The 20320-nt window shown below is 43.3% G+C and overlaps 1 protein-coding gene across 6 annotated transcripts in view; it reads right to left on the bottom strand.

Moving 5' to 3' along the window:
• The window catches only part of CDHR3 (cadherin related family member 3), an 82144-nt gene that overhangs the window by 8288 nt on the left and 53536 nt on the right, over positions 1 to 20320 (bottom strand). For 5 of the 6 annotated variants that reach the window (XM_036010764.1, XM_036010767.1, XM_036010763.1 and 2 more), the window contains 8 exons: positions 19173 to 19362; positions 11668 to 11839; positions 10275 to 10377; positions 9264 to 9362; positions 7373 to 7599; positions 5203 to 5374; positions 3422 to 3672; positions 1350 to 1531 (listed from right to left, as the gene is read on the bottom strand). In XM_036010764.1, the coding sequence (XP_035866657.1) occupies positions 1350 to 1531; positions 3422 to 3672; positions 5203 to 5374; positions 7373 to 7599; positions 9264 to 9362; positions 10275 to 10377; positions 11668 to 11839; positions 19173 to 19362 (1396 nt within the window). The remainder of the gene's footprint in view (positions 1 to 1349; positions 1532 to 3421; positions 3673 to 5202; positions 5375 to 7372; positions 7600 to 9263; positions 9363 to 10274; positions 10378 to 11667; positions 11840 to 19172; positions 19363 to 20320) is intronic. The other variant, XM_036010766.1, reaches the window with a different exon arrangement.

Here is a 20320-nt window from a genome sequence, read left to right as displayed (position 1 = left end):
TGGATGACTGACTTTCTTTAAAAACTTCTACCCAAATCCCATTATAGAGTACCACCATCCTTACAAGCTTAAGCATTACTCTTTTGGAGCCAACTTTTAAAATCAATTTGTGAGCAGAGTCCAAGCAAAAATGCCTTTTTTAATTTCAACAGATGCTCAGGGATTTCTTACCTTGAAGTCAAGGTTGCCAATAGCAACAAATTTCCCCAATAAATATGGTAGAATGCAAAGCATATTTTTATGCTAATGCCTTACAGTTTTATATTGAGTCTTTCATCCATAGATTTTAAATCATTTGACAGTACTAGTTAATCTTCAAAATATCTTTAAAAGGCACATGAGTCTTATCACCCCTTTCTCTCCAATGAGAAATTCAAAAACTCAAGTTCCAATACCCCAAGATTCTTGGGCTTATACTAAACTGGGAATCTAGAATCCTGAGCTCAGTGAGCCATGAAAAATAATGTAACAAGATTTTTTAAAATAGTGTATCTAAGTATTTATATCAGGAACAGTGCTAAGTGCTTGCTTTGCAGTTGTTCATTTGGTTGTTTCGTTTTCAAATAAGGTTATTGGAATTCACAGAGACCCAAAGCCATATACCTAGAAAAAGGTAGAGCTAAGATTTGAACTCAATCCTTGTCCAACTCCAAAGCCCAGGCTCAGAACCATCATGCTTTCATTGAAAGAGCTTCTGAAACTCAAGAAACCAGCTCTGGAGGAAGCTTGAAACAATGTAGTGCTCTCTTCACTTCACTCTACTACACCACTTTAGCCAGTAAAAGACTTTGCAGGGTATCACAGTAAGAAGCATGTTAGTGAGCAGAAGAGAGTGGGAGGGAGAGAATACAGGCCTGTGTGTACAACCCTAGAAAGAGAGAGATCAGGGCCAGATGCAAAAGAACAAGCCCAATCTAATCACCGGAGTTTAATTTCCTTATCAGTTTTGTGTGCTTCCTCTAATTGCATCCCATTCTTTAATATTCTGCAAATAAGAGCGCAGTATATTCTAATGCTACTCACAATTGAGCTTTTTTCTGAAGCATGTATTCAGGGCAAGCCACCAAGAGGTTGAAGCCCCAATTTCTTTGAGAACACATCAAGGACAGGGCAGGTGCACAGGAAAACCAAAGGAACAATTTCCTGACCCAGTAGGTGATAAAGAGGATACACCAGGACTAAAGGGAGCTAGGATTCTTTTCCTGTATGTCCTTTTTCTTCCTTCACACCTGCCATCCTCTCTACCCCGTAAAGAAATTCTAAATCTCTACCTTTCCTTCTGCTGACATCACTGAAAACAGTATCCCAAAGGAAGTGGTGGAAAAGAACCCAGCCCACTGGCAACTTACAGAGGTGTCTTGTGCTTCCTGGTCTTGCAGGGACAATGTCTGTGGATGGCATTAGCCAACTGGACCATCAGAGTCACCAGGAAAATCAGAAGCAATATGGAGCCAAAAGTGATGACAAAAGGCACGTACCACGCTGATGGAGAATAAGCATTTTTCCTCAGGATCTGGTGGGTGATCCTGGGCTTGAATGACAGAGGAGGAGAAGGTGAATGGAGGGTGGTAGTTTTCCTGATGTCAGCACTCCCCTGTGTTGAGTGTTTATTTTACTCTTTGTTTTTGTTCTGTATGTTGGATGTCTGTGTGCTCATAGTTCTTGCTGCATCAATTCATCACCTTATTTATAGTCTTTCCAGACATCCATTAGATCAAAACCCAGAAATTTAGGAAACTGAAAAGCAACTCTAGGACTAATTTTATTCTCTGCCTTTCTCCTCCTTCTCAAAAGCTAAAAATTCCATGGTTTTTTTTTCCCTGCCAAGTCATGCATAACCCAGGGACTAATATAGCCATTGTCTCTCACTGGGAAGGCATGAGCCATGGAAGTTGTTTTTGTAACATTTTGTAGGTTTGCCAGTGTTCACTCACTACAAGCTGCACTGCCAGATGAGTGGGCTGATATCACAGTGAAACCTCAAGTTCAGCATTTGCTTCTTAGTGTGGGAGACAGATAAACAATGTATGGAGATTGCAGGAGTGGAGATATCACAATTGGGTCATGTTGTAAGCCCCAGAAATGTATCAATTCCTTACTCAGGGGAGATTACTGGCTCCAACTCCAATAGCAAACCCTTAAGGTTACCACATGCATCCATTCACTGGGGTGATACTGGCTCAAGAACACGCAGATGAACATCAACCTGCTCTTGGTAAGACTCTGAGATCAAAATTTGACCACCTGTCATAGGTAGTTTTGTAAGGTTTTTATTACCTTTTCTCTGGTATACTAGAAGTATGGGGCTGCAAACCAAGGGCATAACTTTTACTGAGAACAGGAGGAAAGGGGACAAAATAGTCTGCACAGATATGGCCAGTTCCTCCATGGCACACAGGGGTAACCCTGTTGTAGGACCCCAGACTCTCCCTTCCTTTACCACACTCATTCTGTTTTGGCACCTGCTTATTTTTCTTCCTGCCATTTACCATAATCTGTAGTTATTTATTAAATTGCATACCTTTATTAAATTGCATGTATTTAATCTGTCTCCCCTCTAGATTGGTGGCTCTCAAACTTTAGCATGCATCACAATCCCCTGGATGGCTTATTAAAACACAGATTGCTGGGTCCCACTGAAGGATTTCTGATCTATTAGGTCTGGGGATATAGGTGGGGATTCCAGGTTCCAACATCTTTTCCATGAGGTTGTGGTGATGATTGTGGTTGGGTGAGGTATAACTATAATATCTGGAATGGGCCCAAAGACATGCATTTATAACAAATCTGCAGGTGATGCTGATGCTGTTGGTCTGGGGACCACACTTTGAGAACCACTGCCCCATATTATAAGTTCCATGAGAGCAAAGATCATTTTGGGCTTATTCACCAAGATGATTGGCATATTATAGGTATTAAATAAATATTTGTAGATTGCATGAATAAAGTATAATGGGAGTGAAGATGAGGAGTTGGATACCAATTGGTGCATCATAACTCTTCAGAAGAAGAGGAGAAGAACACCTGGCGGCTACCTGCTTTCACAGGCATAGCTTTATGCCATGGCTCTTAAGAGCAAGCTGAGGAGGGGTTGTGAAGCTAGTAACTGACCACATGCCTATGAAAATTATTTCCTGTGCCACAAGCACCACAGCTGGTCAGTACCCATCTATCACAAGTTCCTCCACAAATGCACACCTATAGTTACCAGAAGAAGAAAAATTGGTGGTTCTACCAGTCTCAGGCCTCATCCAAATCTATCTACCACCCAGTGACTACCAAGCCTATGGTTGCCATTTCTGGCAACATCCTAACACCTCAACTCTTTTCGGTCCATCCTACATTGCTTCTTGGGTCAAAGGGCTCTATGGATGTTAATCAGAAGGATGTAACTGAGGAGTCCAGGTCCCAAAACCCTTACCCTGGAGGTTGTGGTGACAATAGTAGTTGGGTGAGAAATGACACTAATACTCAGTGTCACTGTCCCTGTTTCAACCAGAGTGTCAGCTTTCTTCCTGCCAGACAGCAAGTTGTCATCAGTTATATAGACAAGTAGTCTGTAGTCCCAGATCTTATCGAGCCCACCAGTATAGTCAAAGCGAGTCGCAAGGAGCAGCTGTGTGACATTGGAGCCAGCATTGGGAGAAAAGGTGAAATGACTGTTGACATTGCCTGTATAAGATTTGAGACAAGAATATGGGGCAAAGGAAGAAAAGGGAGTGAGGAATAAAGGTTTAGAGGAAAACTGCATCCAGTCTTTCCCACAAATGTCTGCACCTCTGGTATAGACTATTTCCAGTGCACCAGGGTTACAATACTGGCCTTAACTGCACCAGAATTTCATTAGTATAAAGAAACTCTGCTCACAACCAGTGTGGCTGCAAAAGAATAAGAGCACAATAGGACAACAGTGCACCCGTCCCAGCCTCAGGGCCAGTACCTTGCAAAGACATTTAATAATCATGGTGCATCCTCTCTAGCCAGTCCTTCTTATGCAGCATTTATTTGAACCATGTGTACCTTGCACTCAGACAATAAGTGAGCACAAGAGGGTAGAGGAGGCCACATTTCTAGCCATAGGTCAAGCTCACTTCTTGCCTTTTGTGGAACGTGGCGAGTCATACAGAACTAGTGACATATGTCCCTGGATATTCCCCCAAAGGAAGGTACCTTCTGGCTTTGCAGGGATTGCAGTTCCAGGTCTTCCTGAATCTACCCCATTTCCCTTCCTCCACAGTCTGTTAGGGCTCGGGGCTCACAGCTCAGGGAACAGGGTAGGAAGGCTACAGGAAGTCTGCTCGGTCAAGCAGCTTTTGCTCATTCCTCTGGTGGCTCCAGACTCATTACCAACTGAAAACCAGTAAATGGAGCAGGAGATGATGCAATTTTTACTCCTTTAGCAGCAAAGTGCTCCATAAGGCCTGGGGTTCTCAGTATGGATTATTTCCATCTTCGACAACTGCAGTCTTAAGGCACTCTCTGCCCCTGGGTTTTGTGACACAGCCTGCTCAAGAGGCTTCCTACTGTTCAGAGTTCATGCTCACCAGGGCTCAGCAGGCAGCCAAGATGGGTTTTTAGTCTTTCACTTGGAATTGCTCTGCTTGTTTGGGTTTAAATCTCTGCCCCAACACTACATTAGATGAGCTATTTCGGTCTCATTTCCATGGAGGGGTGCTCTTCCCCCTCCCCAACCCCCAGTGCAATGTTATATTTTTAAAGAGAGAAAATGAATGGAGCAGAAGAGAATTCTTGAGGATACATTTCAAAATGCATTTAATCTAATTAATCTATTATTATCTAGAGCAAGGACTGGGATTCCCTGCCCCCACTACAAGCATGTAGGTTGAGCAGTTGGACTAAAAAAAAAAAAAATTAAACTACATTAATATGATTCATGAATCATATGACAGCCTAGGAATTTGGGGCTCACCATCAGCGTGATACACCCTCCCTAGGGCCTCTGGGCAGCCTTGGGTGGGAACCTGGGAGGAGCTAGGTGAGAAGAAGAGGAAGTCCAGAGGAAGAAGAGAAGGCACTGGGACTGTTCCACCCCACATCCCACTGTCCTCAGTTACAATCCTGCACCCACACATTGTACCCAGATCAGGTGTGAGCACACGACCCCCACCCACTCTCCCTGACCAGAAGCCAGGCCTCCGACCCCCGGAGCCAGGCCAGGACAGTCAATGTCAGGTACTGTACCTGAGCCGATGGAGTAACGGAAAGACCTGGGGCTGGAATCACGATCAGTACACACCAGCTTGAAATTTTGAATATTCGTGCCAACTTTCAGATCCACTGGGATGGCCAGGAAATAAGAGTTTGGGATACAAACTGGCTTCTCATCATTTTTTTCCAGGATGTTAACAGTAACCTAGAACAGTGAGAAGAGCAAGCCATTTTAGTAGCTAAACTTACTGAGTGCTTACTGAGCCAGGCCCTGGGCTCTGTGCTTCTGTGGTCTAGCTCATTTAACCTTTCCTGAGATAAATAATATGATCATTCTCATATTACAGATAAGGAAACTAAGGCTTAGATTAGACAATTGGCCTGAAGTCATTTAGTTGGTGAGTACCAGAACTGGGATTTGAAAACAGGTCTGTCCTATTTCAAGTCCTATGCTATTAACTTCTGTACTGTGTGTGCACATGTGCATAATATATGTATACAGGCACATAGTCCCACATATATGCACAAGAACATGGGGCTCATCCTCAGGTAATGCTGAACTGCTTCTCCAGTGACAGTTATGGATTTACAGTGACCCTCTGTACTTCCTTAATCACTGACCCCACGAATTGGAAGTTGCATCTTTAACTTTGAACTAGAGAGCAATGATTCTCGACCCTGGCTCTCTACTTTCTTAGGCATACTCCAGACAGAATGAATTGGACTCTCTGCAGGGGGGAGGGGGCACAGGCACTATTTTCTAGTGTTCCCCAGCTGATTCTAATATGCAGCCAGCGTTGAGCCAGCCACTGGGATGGAACAAGAGGACCTGGCTAAGCTGGGATCTCATCTGTAACCTGGGCTATTAGAGTGCACTAAGCTGGTGGTGCTCACCTGTCACAAGCAGGGCCAGCCTATTCTCTTTCATTGCTGTCTTTTATGCCTGGTGAATTGGAATATGGACTGGGACAGCTGCCAGCACAGAATCACAGAATGTCAGCCCTGAAAGGGACTTATGTGATCATCACCCTTTTTAAAAGCTTATGAATTTTGAGTCGTATTTATTCTACCTTTGAAATTTGGGGATTTCAGCAATTTCTGAGCCCAGGAATAAATTGAAATGTTCACTCTAGTTAGCTCCCAAAGTGGAGTCCATTCATTTTTCTCAAAAAGTCGGCCTAACACACACTACAATTATCTCCAACTTAACACATCTCTTCCTCAGCAGGCAATGCCGAGCCTCACACATCATTAAAACCATCATCCTGTTAATTCAAAGCAAGTCATGAGAGGAACTAATCAAGTGATAAGTCATGTAAGAAGGGATACGATAAGGAGGAGTGGGTGGTTGGGTGATTGGGTGACTCTTCATTGAAGAGATCAAGAAATTGGGATGTAAAGATAAGCATGGTTCAGACCCCCTTGGGATTAAAGTTGAGAAATGAACTCTGTCTCCTGATTCTGAACCAGTCATCCTGTCTATCACACAGGGCTGCCTGCTGCTAGCTTAGAGTTCATTTTGCCTTATGCTTTTCCACTTTACTAATGGGAAAGAGCAAGAAATTGTTCTGTCCTTGTGGCCATCGTATTACCCTCAGATAAACCTAACCACTGACAGCAGAGACTGGTTAAACCTTGATACTCAAAGGGTGGCCCTGGACCAGGTGCATGGGCACCACTTGGAAGTGTGTTAGGAATGCTGATTCCCAGGTCCTACTTAGACCAAGCAGACTCAGAATCTGCATTTAACCAGATTCTCAACATCAAAGGTTGAGAAGCAGTATAGCCTCAGTCAAGCCATATCATTTTAAGAACTACCCCATCTGGTATGATGGGGGTAGTATAGGAACACAGCAAAGCTACTGGGGCAGGAGGAATACATAGTTACAAAACCACACGCCACTTCTGGCCATGTGCATCTCACCATCAGCCCACTGTGAAAGCACAGGGAGATTTAAAAGGCAGCTAGAGGACACTTGTCCCACAGGGTGGTCATCATTCTCAGTGCTCCTCCCAGACACCCACACAGTTGGGTGTCAGTCTTTATTTTCTGGGCACTGCTCTACATGTCCAGGTGTGCTGTCCTGAACACCACTAGTCATTTCCTGTCACGTTTGGAGGATGTACCCTATTAGGATTCTTATTACTATAGCCACACCTGGAGGGAGCCAGAGAGACCCTACACCAAAACAGACTCACTCACAGTGACTGAGTTTGTGTCCTCATTGTTGGTGGCCTGGATTCTGAGAGTATAGGTGGGGGTTGTTTCATAGTCCACTTTAGTCACCAGCTTCAGTTCTCCTGTTTGGGGATTAATCCAAAACATGTTTGTGTACTGGAGGCCGGCCCCTCCAGCAGAGATGGAGTATACAATGCTGCTCTGGGGGAGGTCCTGATCAGTGGCTTGCACCCTTCCAAACTGGGTTCCAGCTGGAAGAACAAAGTACCTCAGATTAGTACTGCTTTGGGGGGTACAGGGAAGATCCAGGAGCAGATATTCTCACTGCCATGGGCAGTTAAGGCTTTTGGAGGCCCCTTTATCTTTAGTTCTATTAAATTCAAATTATGCTAATTAGCAGCCACTAGGTCAGTAGTCCTATGATCCAAGACAAACTGTGAGGTGTAAAAGACAATTCATGCCTTTATACAGACACCAGTGACACCGATCACTATGCTATCATAAACCACATGGCATCATTCCCACATATGCATCTCTTTGCAGCAGTGTTTTCTAAAACTCTCTTGTACTTTTCACATTTTCTATAATGGGCATGAATTGCTCTTATACATGAGATAAAAAGTAAACAATTTGTAAGAGTTTAGCAACTAAGGATTAGAATATAGATTTTTAAAAATTTTAACCATTTTTAAATTTTTAATTAGTTAACAGACAATATTATATTGGTTTCAGGTATACCCCAGTGATTAGACATTATATTACAGAGTATAGATTTTTAAATACTGTTTCATTTTGTTTATTTTACAAATCTTGGTAAAATAAAATCTTGGTTTACAAAGCTTGGTGGGGCTGCTGGAGTTCTGGTGTGCTTGTTTTGTGGCAGCCCTTTTTCATAAATTATACTCCTCAAGGACAGAAACTGTCTTTCACTCAACTATGTAACCCCAGCACTAAGAGCTTGACTCAAAACAGGTGATCAATAACTCTAAGTTCTTTGAGTTTATAAAAAGCTTATTCCTATTGCATTTGTTATTCACTGGGTAAGAGATAAAGAATCAAAAGCTTTGCCTTTAGACCCTTTTTTGGTATTTTGTTTAAAACTTAATGTCAGGAAATAGAGACCATCATAAAGAGAGAATAAAATGGAGGTGAGATAAATTTAGAATAAAACGGAGACGACCTAAACAAGAGAGAATAAAATGGAGAGAAGATAATTTTAGCAGTGTTTTGTCTTAGGTTTTTGTTTCAAATATAGAAGAACCCATGATAAAAAGATCAGAAACTGTGGTGAAGTCTGATTATACTGGAGTTGACAGGGCCATTTTCAAAAGGGGAAGAGATGGGGAGAAAGCGAAGCTGGAAAAGGAGAGTCCTTTGTTTAAAGGGGAAGAGCCTGCAGAAATCCAGGCTTTTCCTGGAAGAACAAAAAAAAGCACTCCCATTCTTCCTGAAAGGCAAAAAAGAAAAGAGGTCCCCTGTGACTCCTATTAAGGGAGAGAAAATGTCTTTATTCTGTTTTTAAATGGAGAAACTCTAGAAATGGGAAAATGTTTTTCTATTTTTAAATTTTAATTCTCTGAATGAGCTAGATAAAAATCACAGCAGAGACCAAGGGAAAACTCTGGCTGCAACAAGGGAGGACTAGGGGATCAGGCACATGGACAGAGAAGTGATCTGGTGTTCAGAGATGTGCAGTTTAATCAACAGTTTTCAAAATCTAGAGTTCACCTGAAGGGCTCCTCAGCCATGAGGACAATTTAAAAAGATATAAGACATGCAATAAGCATGATTCAGCTATGAATCGCTGCACACTACACCACTTAGGGCCTCTGCAAGGGAGCTTCTCTTCCCCTGAATGTCCATCTGGATGGAGTCTGTCAAAAGCTTGGTGGCCTCTTTCTTGTCTGTTACTTACCTGGCCTTATTTCGGACACGTTAAATACATAGGATGGCTGATCAAAGATGAGAGGAAACTCATTTTCTGGATTTGTTAGAACATAAATGTAGATGTTATCTAAAAACAGAAACAGGGAAAAATTAAATCACAATATTCTATTCCTATTCACTTGTTTATAAACATTTTTAAAGCATCTTCTGTGTAATGGGTTCTGTGCAAAATATTGGGGATACAAAGTGAATAAGATCTGCCAGTTCCTGCCTTTAAAATGCTAAGGACAGCTGCCTTCTGAAGAACACATGTACAGGTCACCAGGGAAGCCAGAGGAAGTGCAAGCTGAGTCTCATAAAGGTAATCAGAGCTAGACAAATGGGAAAAGAGGGAAATGTGGGGGTGTGACTCTAGGCATGGGCATGGATACCAAGGTATAAAACTCAGAACAAGTGAAAACTGTTTGGCCTAGTTAAAACAAAACAAAGCAAAACAAAACAAAACAGTGTTAGAAGCAAGTGACTGGAGTTGAAGCTAGTTAGGCAGGGCCAAAAGATGAAAAGTCCTTGTGTGCCAAGCCAAAGAGTTTGATCTTGAACTTGACAGCTAAGGCAAGACACTCAAGGGCTTTAAGCAAAGAAGTAATGTGATGGCATTTTCATTTCCTAAAAATCATTGTCAGAAATGCGGAGGATGCTTTGGAAAGGGTCAGACAGGCCCTTAAAGACTCTCAACATTGTAATTCAGCCAAAAAGAGGAGGTTCTACATTAGAACAGTATTAGTGGGATGGGGTGGGGTGTGGGGATTGGCAGCAGAAGCTTGAGATTTTAGGGGGTGACCCAGAAGAAAGGATTTGGAGACTAATTTAATGTGCCTGATGACAGACAGTAGGAATCTGGGCTGATTCCCAAGTGTTTGCGTTTTTTAAAGTCTCCTCTTTAACTCAAATACCTAGCCCAGTACTGAGTATTGCCTACCAGTCTAGTCATTGCTACTCAAGGAAGATGCTTTATAAAATGAGTCAAAGTGATACTTGCTTTTATAGTAAGGATGGGCCACATCCTGCACCTGGATCCTCACCATGTATTTATTGCTGGCTGCTAGATTACTTGGATTTTCATAATCTAGATCACCAATCAACTAGATTAAAACAGAGATATCAGATTACACATAAAAGCAATATTTTTAATTCAACCCATGAAGATATTTTCATAACTGTTAGTAGACTTGTAAGTTGGAAAAACTTTCTGGAAAGCATTTTGCCTGCATAAGGAGCTTTAAAAAGTTATGTCCATACCTTTGCTCACTGTTTGAGAACTTATGTGAAAGAATCTATGTTTAAAGGTGTTTATCAAGCACTGTTGCTAAACAGCATAGGCTGAAGACTTCTGGTTAGTTGAAAAGAAGCACAATATAGATTCCGTATACAAGGATATTTCCATCATTTAAAATATTTATGCATATATGTATAGAATATACATAAAATCTATGTGTAGTGAAGAAGAAGGAAATATATCAAAATATTAATAGTGGTTATCACTGAATGGTAATGCTTTTCTGTGTTTTCTACATTTTCTATAGTTAGCATGAATTAATTTCCTAAACAGAAAAAGTGAAATTATTTTTTAGCTGACACTATGAATAAAATTGGTAAGACTTTCTTGGGAAGCCAAGAAGAACTTGGGATGGGAGGAAGAGAAGGAAGTGGGTGAGAGGATGCCTCCTAGTGGGCTGCTTGCTCTCACCCCTGAAGCTTTATGTCTGATGCAAAGGTCTCCCTGCCCTCTTATTCTCCCTTCCCACAGCCACTGACTTCCTCTGCCCTTCCATTTTTCTCTCTCCTCCTTCCCAATACCCTGCAGTAGGAACCCTGTAGGGAAAGGTCTCATACCGCTCGTTGAGACCTGCTTTTTATGTTCATCCTGCTTCCAATTCCACTTTGCCTCTGTGGAGATGCTGTGGAGTGAGGCTATCTAAACAGCCTTGCTCTGTCATTCCCCTTTGGGTCTGCAGTGATTCTCCAAGACCGAGTTTAGCATGACACACTCACACTTGTGACCCTGGACCTGCGCTCTCTCACCTCATACCTCCATGGGCCAGGAAGGAGCACTCAAATACACAGGAGTGCTGAGCCCAGAGAGCACTAACATGACTATGGAGTCAACTAAGCAGGCACCGCCAACTGCAGCTATGCAAGAAAGAATTCAGTTCTTACCACCCCAGCACAACTATGCATAACAAATGATTCCCAGGACTTGGGTAAAATAAAGAGCAAATGGGGAAAACAGAGTCACTGTGAAGTTCATCAGTCACAGCCATGCAGAGTGGGAGTTACCTTGGAAGTTTCTCTCTCTGGGCCAGCAAAAGCACTGTGTATGTTAGACCAGCTTCCCCCATGCCCTTTCAATGATGCAATGACCATTAACTGACCACAATTTTCCCAGAGCCAGCTGGATCCTGTAAAAATCTGCCATGGCTCCCCACTGCAGATGGTGTGGTAAAGTTGAATTGGCTGTTTGGTGCTTCACTGTCATCATCAAAGCAGACCGAGTTCAAGTCCAGAAGCAACGTCCTCTTGGCTGTGTTTTCAGGCACCATAATGCTGGCAAAGAGGCATGATTCAATATTTTCCCCAACAAATGGTGATGGAGTGTTCCTTCTGACACAGACCTCAGGCTAGACATCTCTGCTTTAATTTCAATTCAAAGCAAGTCCATAGTTATTGTAGTAACTGTCTAACTAAAGTCCCAGCTCTGCTCTGGCCTCCTTTCTGACTGTTCTTAATACATTAGCCAGAGGCACCCTGCTAAAATGTTGTCAGGTCAGGTCACTCCTCTGCTCCTAAATCCCAAGTGGCTCCTCATTTTCACACAAGTCCTCACTTTGACCTACAGGACCCGTCTTGATGTGCACCACCAGACCTTGACCTTACTTGTCTGAACTTACCACCTACTAACCCTTCTTGTTTCCTCTACTCCTGCCCCTGGTTCTCTTTGAACACACCCAGGCTCTGGCCTCAGGGCCATTCCATTTACTGTAGGATGCCCTTTCCACCAATGTCCATATGGCTACCAATGCCACCTTCTCAGGAGGCTATCTGGCTACCCTGTTTACCCTGTGAATGACTCCTGTCCATCATTCCCTCTCCCATTCCCTCCTTCATTTTTTTATTTATTATTGTAACCTTTAATCCTCACCTAAGGATATGTTTGTTGATTTTTTCAGAGAGAGAGAGAGAGAGAGAGAGAGAGAGAAAGGGGAACATCAATGAGAGAGAAACATTGATTGGTTGTCACCTGTACATCGTCTGACTGGGGATTGAACCTGTAACCTTTTGGCATACGGAGAAAATGCTCCAACCAACTGAGCTACCTAGCCAGGTCCCCCACCTTTATTTTTAAATCTTGGCACTTATTATTTTCTAATATATTATATAACTTACCTATGTATCCTGTTTATCACCTTGTCCCCCATTAAATTGTAAGCTCTACAAGACAGAGATCTTTATCTGCTTTGTTCTGGGTATGCTCAATTAATGTTTGTTGAATGACTGATTGGTAGCTGATGAGACTAGCACAGTAGTGAAAAAGAATATAAAGAAGAATATATGAGAAATATAACTTCTTTTTCTGCCTGTAGAACTTTGTAATCTCATTAGGGGAAACACTGAACCCCTTACCTTCAATATTTTGAAGACTGGGAATTTCTCTACTTGTGTTCTAATAGCTTAATGCCATAGAAGGGCCTATTAATCCTTTAGTATCATTCATTTAATAAACTTATTTAATGGAGTCATTCATTTATTAAGAGTCAACTTGGGGGGTACAGATCTCCAGTGACTGCAGGGTCTAGGCAAACTGCACAAATGAGTAAAGCCCCAAACTGGAGCTATCTGGTTAAGCCCAATTTGGTATGGAAGATTGAGGAAGAGTAATTAACATCTTGGGGGACTTTATCATATTGTATTTCCAGACTTCAGTTTTTCCATCTATAAAATGGACATAGATTATGTCATTTAGTTTTTGCTACATAATGAACCAGCCCAAAACTTAGTGGTTTAAAAGAACAGGAATTTATTCTTTCTTATAATATTAAGGGTTGTCCACTAGTTCTTTTGGTTCTAGTCCAGCTTGGCTGGGGCTAGGTGGTCTAGGATGGCCTTGTTCATACACCTGGTGGTAGGAAGGTGGTGGATCTCTGCTTCATGTTGTCTCTCCTCCTCCAGGAGACTTGTTCAGGCTCTTCATGTGAACATTTCGGGTTTCCGAAAATAGCAAAAGAGGGCAAGTCCCAGTGCACAATATCTTTCAGGCCTCTGCTATGCCACATTTTTTAATGGTCCAACAGCCAAAGCAATTGATGTGGTCAAGTACAGATTCAAGGAGTAGAAAGAGAAACCTGTCTCTTGATGGGAGGAATGGTGAAATTGCACTGCACCAGGGCATACATACAGGCAGGGAGGAATTTGCGGCTGGTGTTTTGGTTTGGGGTTTGCTGGTTTGCCTGGTGTTTTTTTCTACTTACCTTCAATCATATTTTGCCTTGGGCAGAATTTCTTACAAAAATATATTGTGGCTACCATGAGAATGTGCCTGGAAGACCTTCAGTCACAGGAACATAATTGATCACAGATCCCAGCTGCTGTGCTCTGAAATCCATTGCTATATTTGCAACGAGGCCATGTGCCCATGACTGGGCATGGAAGAGGTATTAAAACAGGCTCATTAGTGTCCTATGACAGCTGGCCTTGGCTCCTGGACTCCCCAGGGCCCTAGCCACACCTTGCATTGACTTCACACCAGGCTACAACATTTCTGTCCATCCTCCCTCCCTCCTTCTTTCCTTCATTCAGGTCAGACAATCATGGTCTGGGGACTCTCCCAGCCTTTTCTACCTCTCTTCTCATTTTCTCCTGTAGGCATTTCCTTAATAAACACCTTCAGCAATGAATTCTGTCTTGGTGTCTTGTTCTCAGAGCACCCATAACACGTGTTAAATTCTTTAATCCTTTGTACTATCATCTCTCCCTGCAACAAATTATGCTCCCTTCTATATTCCACCTCATCTCTTAATGGCAGCTGAAATGAGCTCCGGGCTTAGCAAACGGAGCAAAGTCTGACAGCAAGGATGGTCGTAAGCTGCTGAGGATAACTGGGTTTGCTTCCTGGAAAGCACTTTTTTGACAGGTGTAACTGACTCTCCATGATGCCTCATTGGCAAAGATTGCATTTGTGTTTCAGCAGGATTGGAGCCCAAACATTTCCATTCCTGTCTTGCATACACAATGTCATGGTTTTATTCATAAGCACTTAGAATATATGCCATTTATTAAACATCGACCATATGCTGTATCATACCAAGCATTTAAAAAATATTATCTCCAATTCCTTCATCTCCAAAAGATTTGTATTCTTGTCCCCACTTTATAGATAAAGAAGGAGTGGTTTAGAAAGGTTTCAAGACCTGTCCAAGAAAGTAGATGCATACAGGCACAATTCTCTATTGTCTGTGTTAGACACCGCAAATATTACTTCAAGTTCCACAAATCAGTGAAGCGCCAGGCCCACAGATGGTTTGGGAACCTGAGCCTTCATTCTGACTCTTCAGAAGCCAAGAGGTTGCATCATCCAAAGAATGCAGGGTCTGAAGCCAGACATTCAAGATTCATGCACTCCAAAAGAAGCTTCCACGTGCAGCCCCTCAGGGCTGCCTGGCATGTTCTTTTCATTCTTCTCTGACACTTGGTATTTTTTCCCCTAAACACTTGACTTGGGAAACCACTCCCCCTCATTCATCAATCTCTGCCTCAAAGGCAGGCTGCTCCCCCACCCCAGCAACCATCAGACCAGGGTTCCTTCCCCAGGCAAAGGTGACTGGCCCAGCAGCATTCTGAATCAGCCAACCTTCTCCTCCTCTGGCTTACAAACAGCTTTCGAAGCACTTTCAGCCTGATAGTTTACAACTGGAGCTGGGGGAGGGGGGTAGCAGGGGGCAGAGGGGGCAGGGGTTGGATGGCTGTCATGGGCCTTTGATGCTTCCATCAGGTCCCTGGGCTCATTCATCACCAGCCTGGGAAAAGTAAGGGGCTCGACCTAAGGGCTGTTTCCCTCTGGGCCCAGTCTGAGAGCCAGAGAGTCACAGGGCAGCAGCAGCCAGACACGCAGCCCTGTCTCCTCCCACCCTCTTCTACCTGATCTCCCAAACTCCAATGCCAGGGCACACCAGGAGCCCAGAAGGAGGAAATATTCAGGGAGTATTGTTAGAGGTTGGTGGCAGCACCCAGTCTGTAGTTTGGTGTGTGTTTGACCTGCCTATGTGCTTCAGCTCTGGCATGGTGGGAATGGAGAAGGTGGTAAGGATGGGAGGATGATGGGTGATGCAGAGTTAGGGTTTCCCAGCCCCTGGAGTATGCAAATGAGGCAAGGTTTTAGACTAAGGACCTTCACTTCCAGGACTGCAAAGGAAGTAGTCCTTTTGTTGTCCCTCCTCACATCTTGGCTTTCACAGGATGGCTCTGAGTTACTCTCACTGAAAAAGCACTGAGGAAGGACTTGAACACTATTTAGAGTTGCCTTTAGTAATAAATACAATTAGTTCACTTACTGTCTGGCACTGACCTTCACAACTAATTTGGAGAGAAGATTATTAAGGGTAGGATTCTGCATGGGCTTGCCTGGACAGTCTAGGGTATTCAAAATACAATTTTACCAGCCAATGTGGAGTTCAGCCTGCACACTGTCATTCCACATATCAGGACTCTTGTCTGCAGGAGCCACAGCAGGTACTAAACAGAACTGCACCAAGGAGAGAAAGTTGACAAGGAAGATTGGAGACAGCACTGTCTCTCCAGTCACTGATACTCAGAGTTCTTATTCCTCAAACCCTGCGTCCCACCTTGCAGGGCAGGGGAACAAAAAAAGAGCAGCAGGGCCTAGAAGGGCAGCATATGAGGAAAGGAATTCCCTTGGATGCACCAGAACCACCCAAGAAGCTAGCATAGATACAGATTTTCAAAGAAAGTAGAGATCTTACTCTGCAGATCATCTCTATTCCGTCCACAGAGCCCCATCTTCTCTGAACAGAGATGAGTGTGGTTTATGCACGTAATAGTGTAGAAGTTACAATTCTAAATATTCATGGCAACTATCTCCACCAATCAAACAGACTCTGAGGTTAGGGTTGGGATAGGAACCTATCACATGCTCAAGGCAATGTGATTTGACCAGGGCCTCAATGGGAAGTGGGTGGCAAATTAGGATAATTCTAGAGGAAGTTTAGCCAAGGGCTAAACCCTGTGTGTATAGAGGTACACACAGGGTATATGGAAATCTCAAGAGATGGTGTAATATCTTCAACCCAGTAAGAGTAGAGCTTTCTTACTATTTCTAGACCTGGAGGAGCCAGTGCAGGGAGCAGTTCCTGAAACTGGAACCTAGGGATAAACAGTACTGTGTGCTGAGGGCTGCCTTATAGGAACTGAGACCTTTAGGAAGTGGAGGGACTCATCCAGCTGACAGGGAGGGAACCACGGGGATACCCTGACTTCATGCTCCCTCTTCCTTCCACTGGCCAACCAGAAGCTGCAGGGTAAGGGAGCCAGGTGAAACCATACAGAGCAGGTGTGGGGAGGCTGGAGGCTGGAGGCTGGATATGAAGGGGTTGATGAAATGTGTCCACAACAGGGTTTAAACAGTTTTTTGTTGTCAGACCTGAAGACCACATTTAACCTTAGCATTATGCTGGGCATGCCAATTGGGATATTCATCAACATAATAAAAGAATTTATATTTCTATTGCTTGCCCTAGACAATCTCTGTCTAGGGTCCTTTGTCCTTGCATAGCCATGCTATGTATTGTGTCTGTGCCCAGTGTCACCTGGAGTTAAAAAGTCCACCTTGCAAAACTAGTCCAAGATAAACTGATAAACTCAGGAGACTGTCCATGTGGATATCTAGAAATGAGACCTGTTCCAGTCTTCAGTCTTGCTCCAGGAAGGACCAACTTTAGACGGAGCTAGCTATTCTGAAACAACCATGGAGATGTGAAGCATGCCCACCTGCCTGCAGTGAGCATGGAACACTGCGGATGGTTCATCAAACACGAGAAAAACATACACAGAGACAACCAGGTCGTGTGGGGAGGAATCACGGACAGAATGGCCACTCCTCACGGGGGGGAGCACCCCGTTGTCCATACCCAAGCAGATTTTTTTATTGAGGAAAACAGACTTAGTTTGTGGATTCACAGTCTGGCAGAAAGATCAAAAGATGTAAACAACTTACAAAGGTGGGGACAGCACTCCTGCTGAGAATCCAGGCAAGGTTTGGGGTTTTTAACATATGAAAGAGGTACAGGTTCCAAAAGTTTCCTGCCTTGTGCTTTTAAGTTCTAAGATAATAACATCCTCCAGCAAACAGATCTCACAGGATCTTGCATATTCTATGTCCCAGGCCTGATTACCCAGGGGTCCGCCATTTCTTGGTCTGGGCTGTTCACACCTGCAGGTCTCAGAAGACAAAGGCAGCCAGGAGACTCGGATTTCTCACATCCAAGAGCAAAGACTCAGGCTTTGACAAAGCCAAAGGGGGCAGGGGTTGATGTCTGATCACCCTTTCATTTTCCATAGCTCCATGAGTCTTGTCCCTGTTATTCCTTTGTGAACATGTCTATCTTAGATTCATTCTCTATCCAAGAGAATTGTTACCTGTCATTGACTATCGTTCAAGCATGAGGAATGGGGCATATGAACAGGCAGCATTCATGCCAGGGAAATAAGTTTTGTCTCCTTCAGTGGCTCCTGGTCTGGAGGTCTTTCACTCAGCCTAAGTCATGGGGGGTAACAGCTTCCTGAGACCAGGCAGGGCAGCGCCCAACAGAGATGAACCTAACCTAACTGAGGGAATACTAATCTTGTGGCATTTAGACAACTAGTCAGTAGAAAGACAGTTCTTTCTTTTTTTCTTTATTTCTCTCTTTCTTCCTTTCTTTCGAAGACTATTTGGATCAACTTATGCTGTAACATAGAGTTTCTTTTTTTTTAATTTTAATTCTCATTGTCATTGATTTTAGAGAGAGGGGAAGAGAGGAAGACAGAGACAGAGTGAGAAGCATTGATTGGCCACCTCCTATATGCACCCCAACCAGGCAATTGAACCTGCATGCAACCTAGGTATATGCCCTGAGAGGGAATCAAACTGGCGAACTTTGGTGCACAGGATGATGCTCCAACCAACTGAGCCACCCAGCCAGGGCAACAGTACTGATTTCAAAAGGTATATTAACCCAGAATAACAAGGGACTTTATTTTTTAAACAACAATGAACAGATTGTGAGGCAAACAACAGATCAAAATACATAAAATAGCTTGCATCCCACTTATATCTCCATTTTCCCTTTCTATTGCCTTTTGTTTACATGCAATTGAGTTCTGTAAAGTGAATAGATGCTTTGTTTTGTTTTAAGCAAATACCTCATATGATTTATTCATATTACTGGTAATATGTTCTCTAGAAACTCCTAGTTACTAATCCTAAGTCTCAACTATTTAACTGCTAACTAACAGCACTATCTTGCCATGACTGGCAATAAATAAAGGAAAGGCACAGTCCAGAGAGGGTCTAACAAGTCCCCACGGTACTTTTCACCAATGGAGATGAACATGTTGTAAAGAGAACAAAATAAAAATAGTTTTTAATCAAGTAAGAAAGTGAAGAAGGGAGCCAATGAAGAGGAAAGAAAATGAAAGAGGGGCAAGAAAAAGGATACTGGGAGAAAAACCTATCAACTAAATTGAACAATTCAAATCTACTTATTTTCCTGGGCCCTGTCCCAATGCCCATAATGCTTCAGCTTCACCTGAGAGTAACCAGAGAGGCCAAAGGGCTGGGACCACCAAAGAAGTGAAAGGCCTAACACGTGTCTCAGGATGTGAATACCTGAAGGTGAACTTGGTGCAAGTAGCAGGGTTGTCGTTAATGTCTTTCACCAGAAAGGTTATCTGCATGCGATTTTCCTGACCCCCTATGGGTCTGTCCTTCACCAAAACTTCCAGAGAAATGACAGGATTTTGTCTTAATTCACCTGCATCTCGGTCTATCCTGTGGGCCACTTGGATGGTACCAGTCACTAGGAAGGCAAAGTTAGAACGTGAATTTTTGGAGAGAAATGAAGAGTAAGGCAGATGGAGACTTGTAGTAAATTGAAAAAAAAAAACACATTCTGATATGAGGACTGCCTTACACAGAGAATGTCCTCAGGCAAACACATTTTCCAAAGTTCATGTTTAAGTTCCTACATTAGACATTAATGGGTATCTGGTCTGACCCTTTTAGAATTTTTTAGCCCACACTTTAGGGTTGGGCCCTTAGCAGCAGCCTTGCTCATAGCTGAGTGACTGGTAGGCTGCCAACTCCAGCCTGATCCCCTGGTTCCCTTACTGAGAACCTGTAGCTTAGAGACAACAGCTGGGTGACCAGTCAGGTGAACAGCAGAGCTACAGGTAGAGGCCAGAGCTCTAGCTGCTGAGGTCACTGGAGGAGCTTTGGCCCCATCCTTTCTAGGATGTCCCACTCTTTCTCACCAGATACCTGGTGTCCTATTGGTAAGTGTCCCTATCTTTATTTTTCCCTCTTGCTTGGCTTGACTTGCCTTAATTTCTGTTACCTGTGACCAAAGAGTCTTAAACATGCTCCCCTCAAAACACTGTATTTGTTAAAGTTCAATTTTGCAGTAGTAGAGTGAACAAAGTTTAAACCAGGGTTGTCTGTCGCTGCACTATCAGCTGAGTGAGGTGCTTAATGACACAACACATTAGGAAGTTTTCAGAGGTAGAGCCTGTCTCTCCCAGAGTGGGCATCCTTTGCCCCAAAGCTTATGGGGCAAATAACACATTGTCTTTCTGGGGTTATCCAATGCTGGCCTCCACAAAACCATTAAGTAAAGTGAAGATTTGTTTTGGTGATATGGTAGGAATTAGGTGACACAGCCTAGGAGTGGTGAACAGGGTAAGCCCTGGAGTAGGGCAGGTTTCAGTTTCAGTTTGTATTTCAGACTCACAAGCTATGAGCTTTGAGACTCTGGACAA

This window comes from Phyllostomus discolor, chromosome 10 (genome assembly GCF_004126475.2).
Source record: "Phyllostomus discolor isolate MPI-MPIP mPhyDis1 chromosome 10, mPhyDis1.pri.v3, whole genome shotgun sequence".
Lineage (NCBI taxonomy): Eukaryota > Metazoa > Chordata > Mammalia > Chiroptera > Phyllostomidae > Phyllostomus > Phyllostomus discolor.
This window is presented reverse-complemented; position numbering and strand designations above follow the sequence as displayed.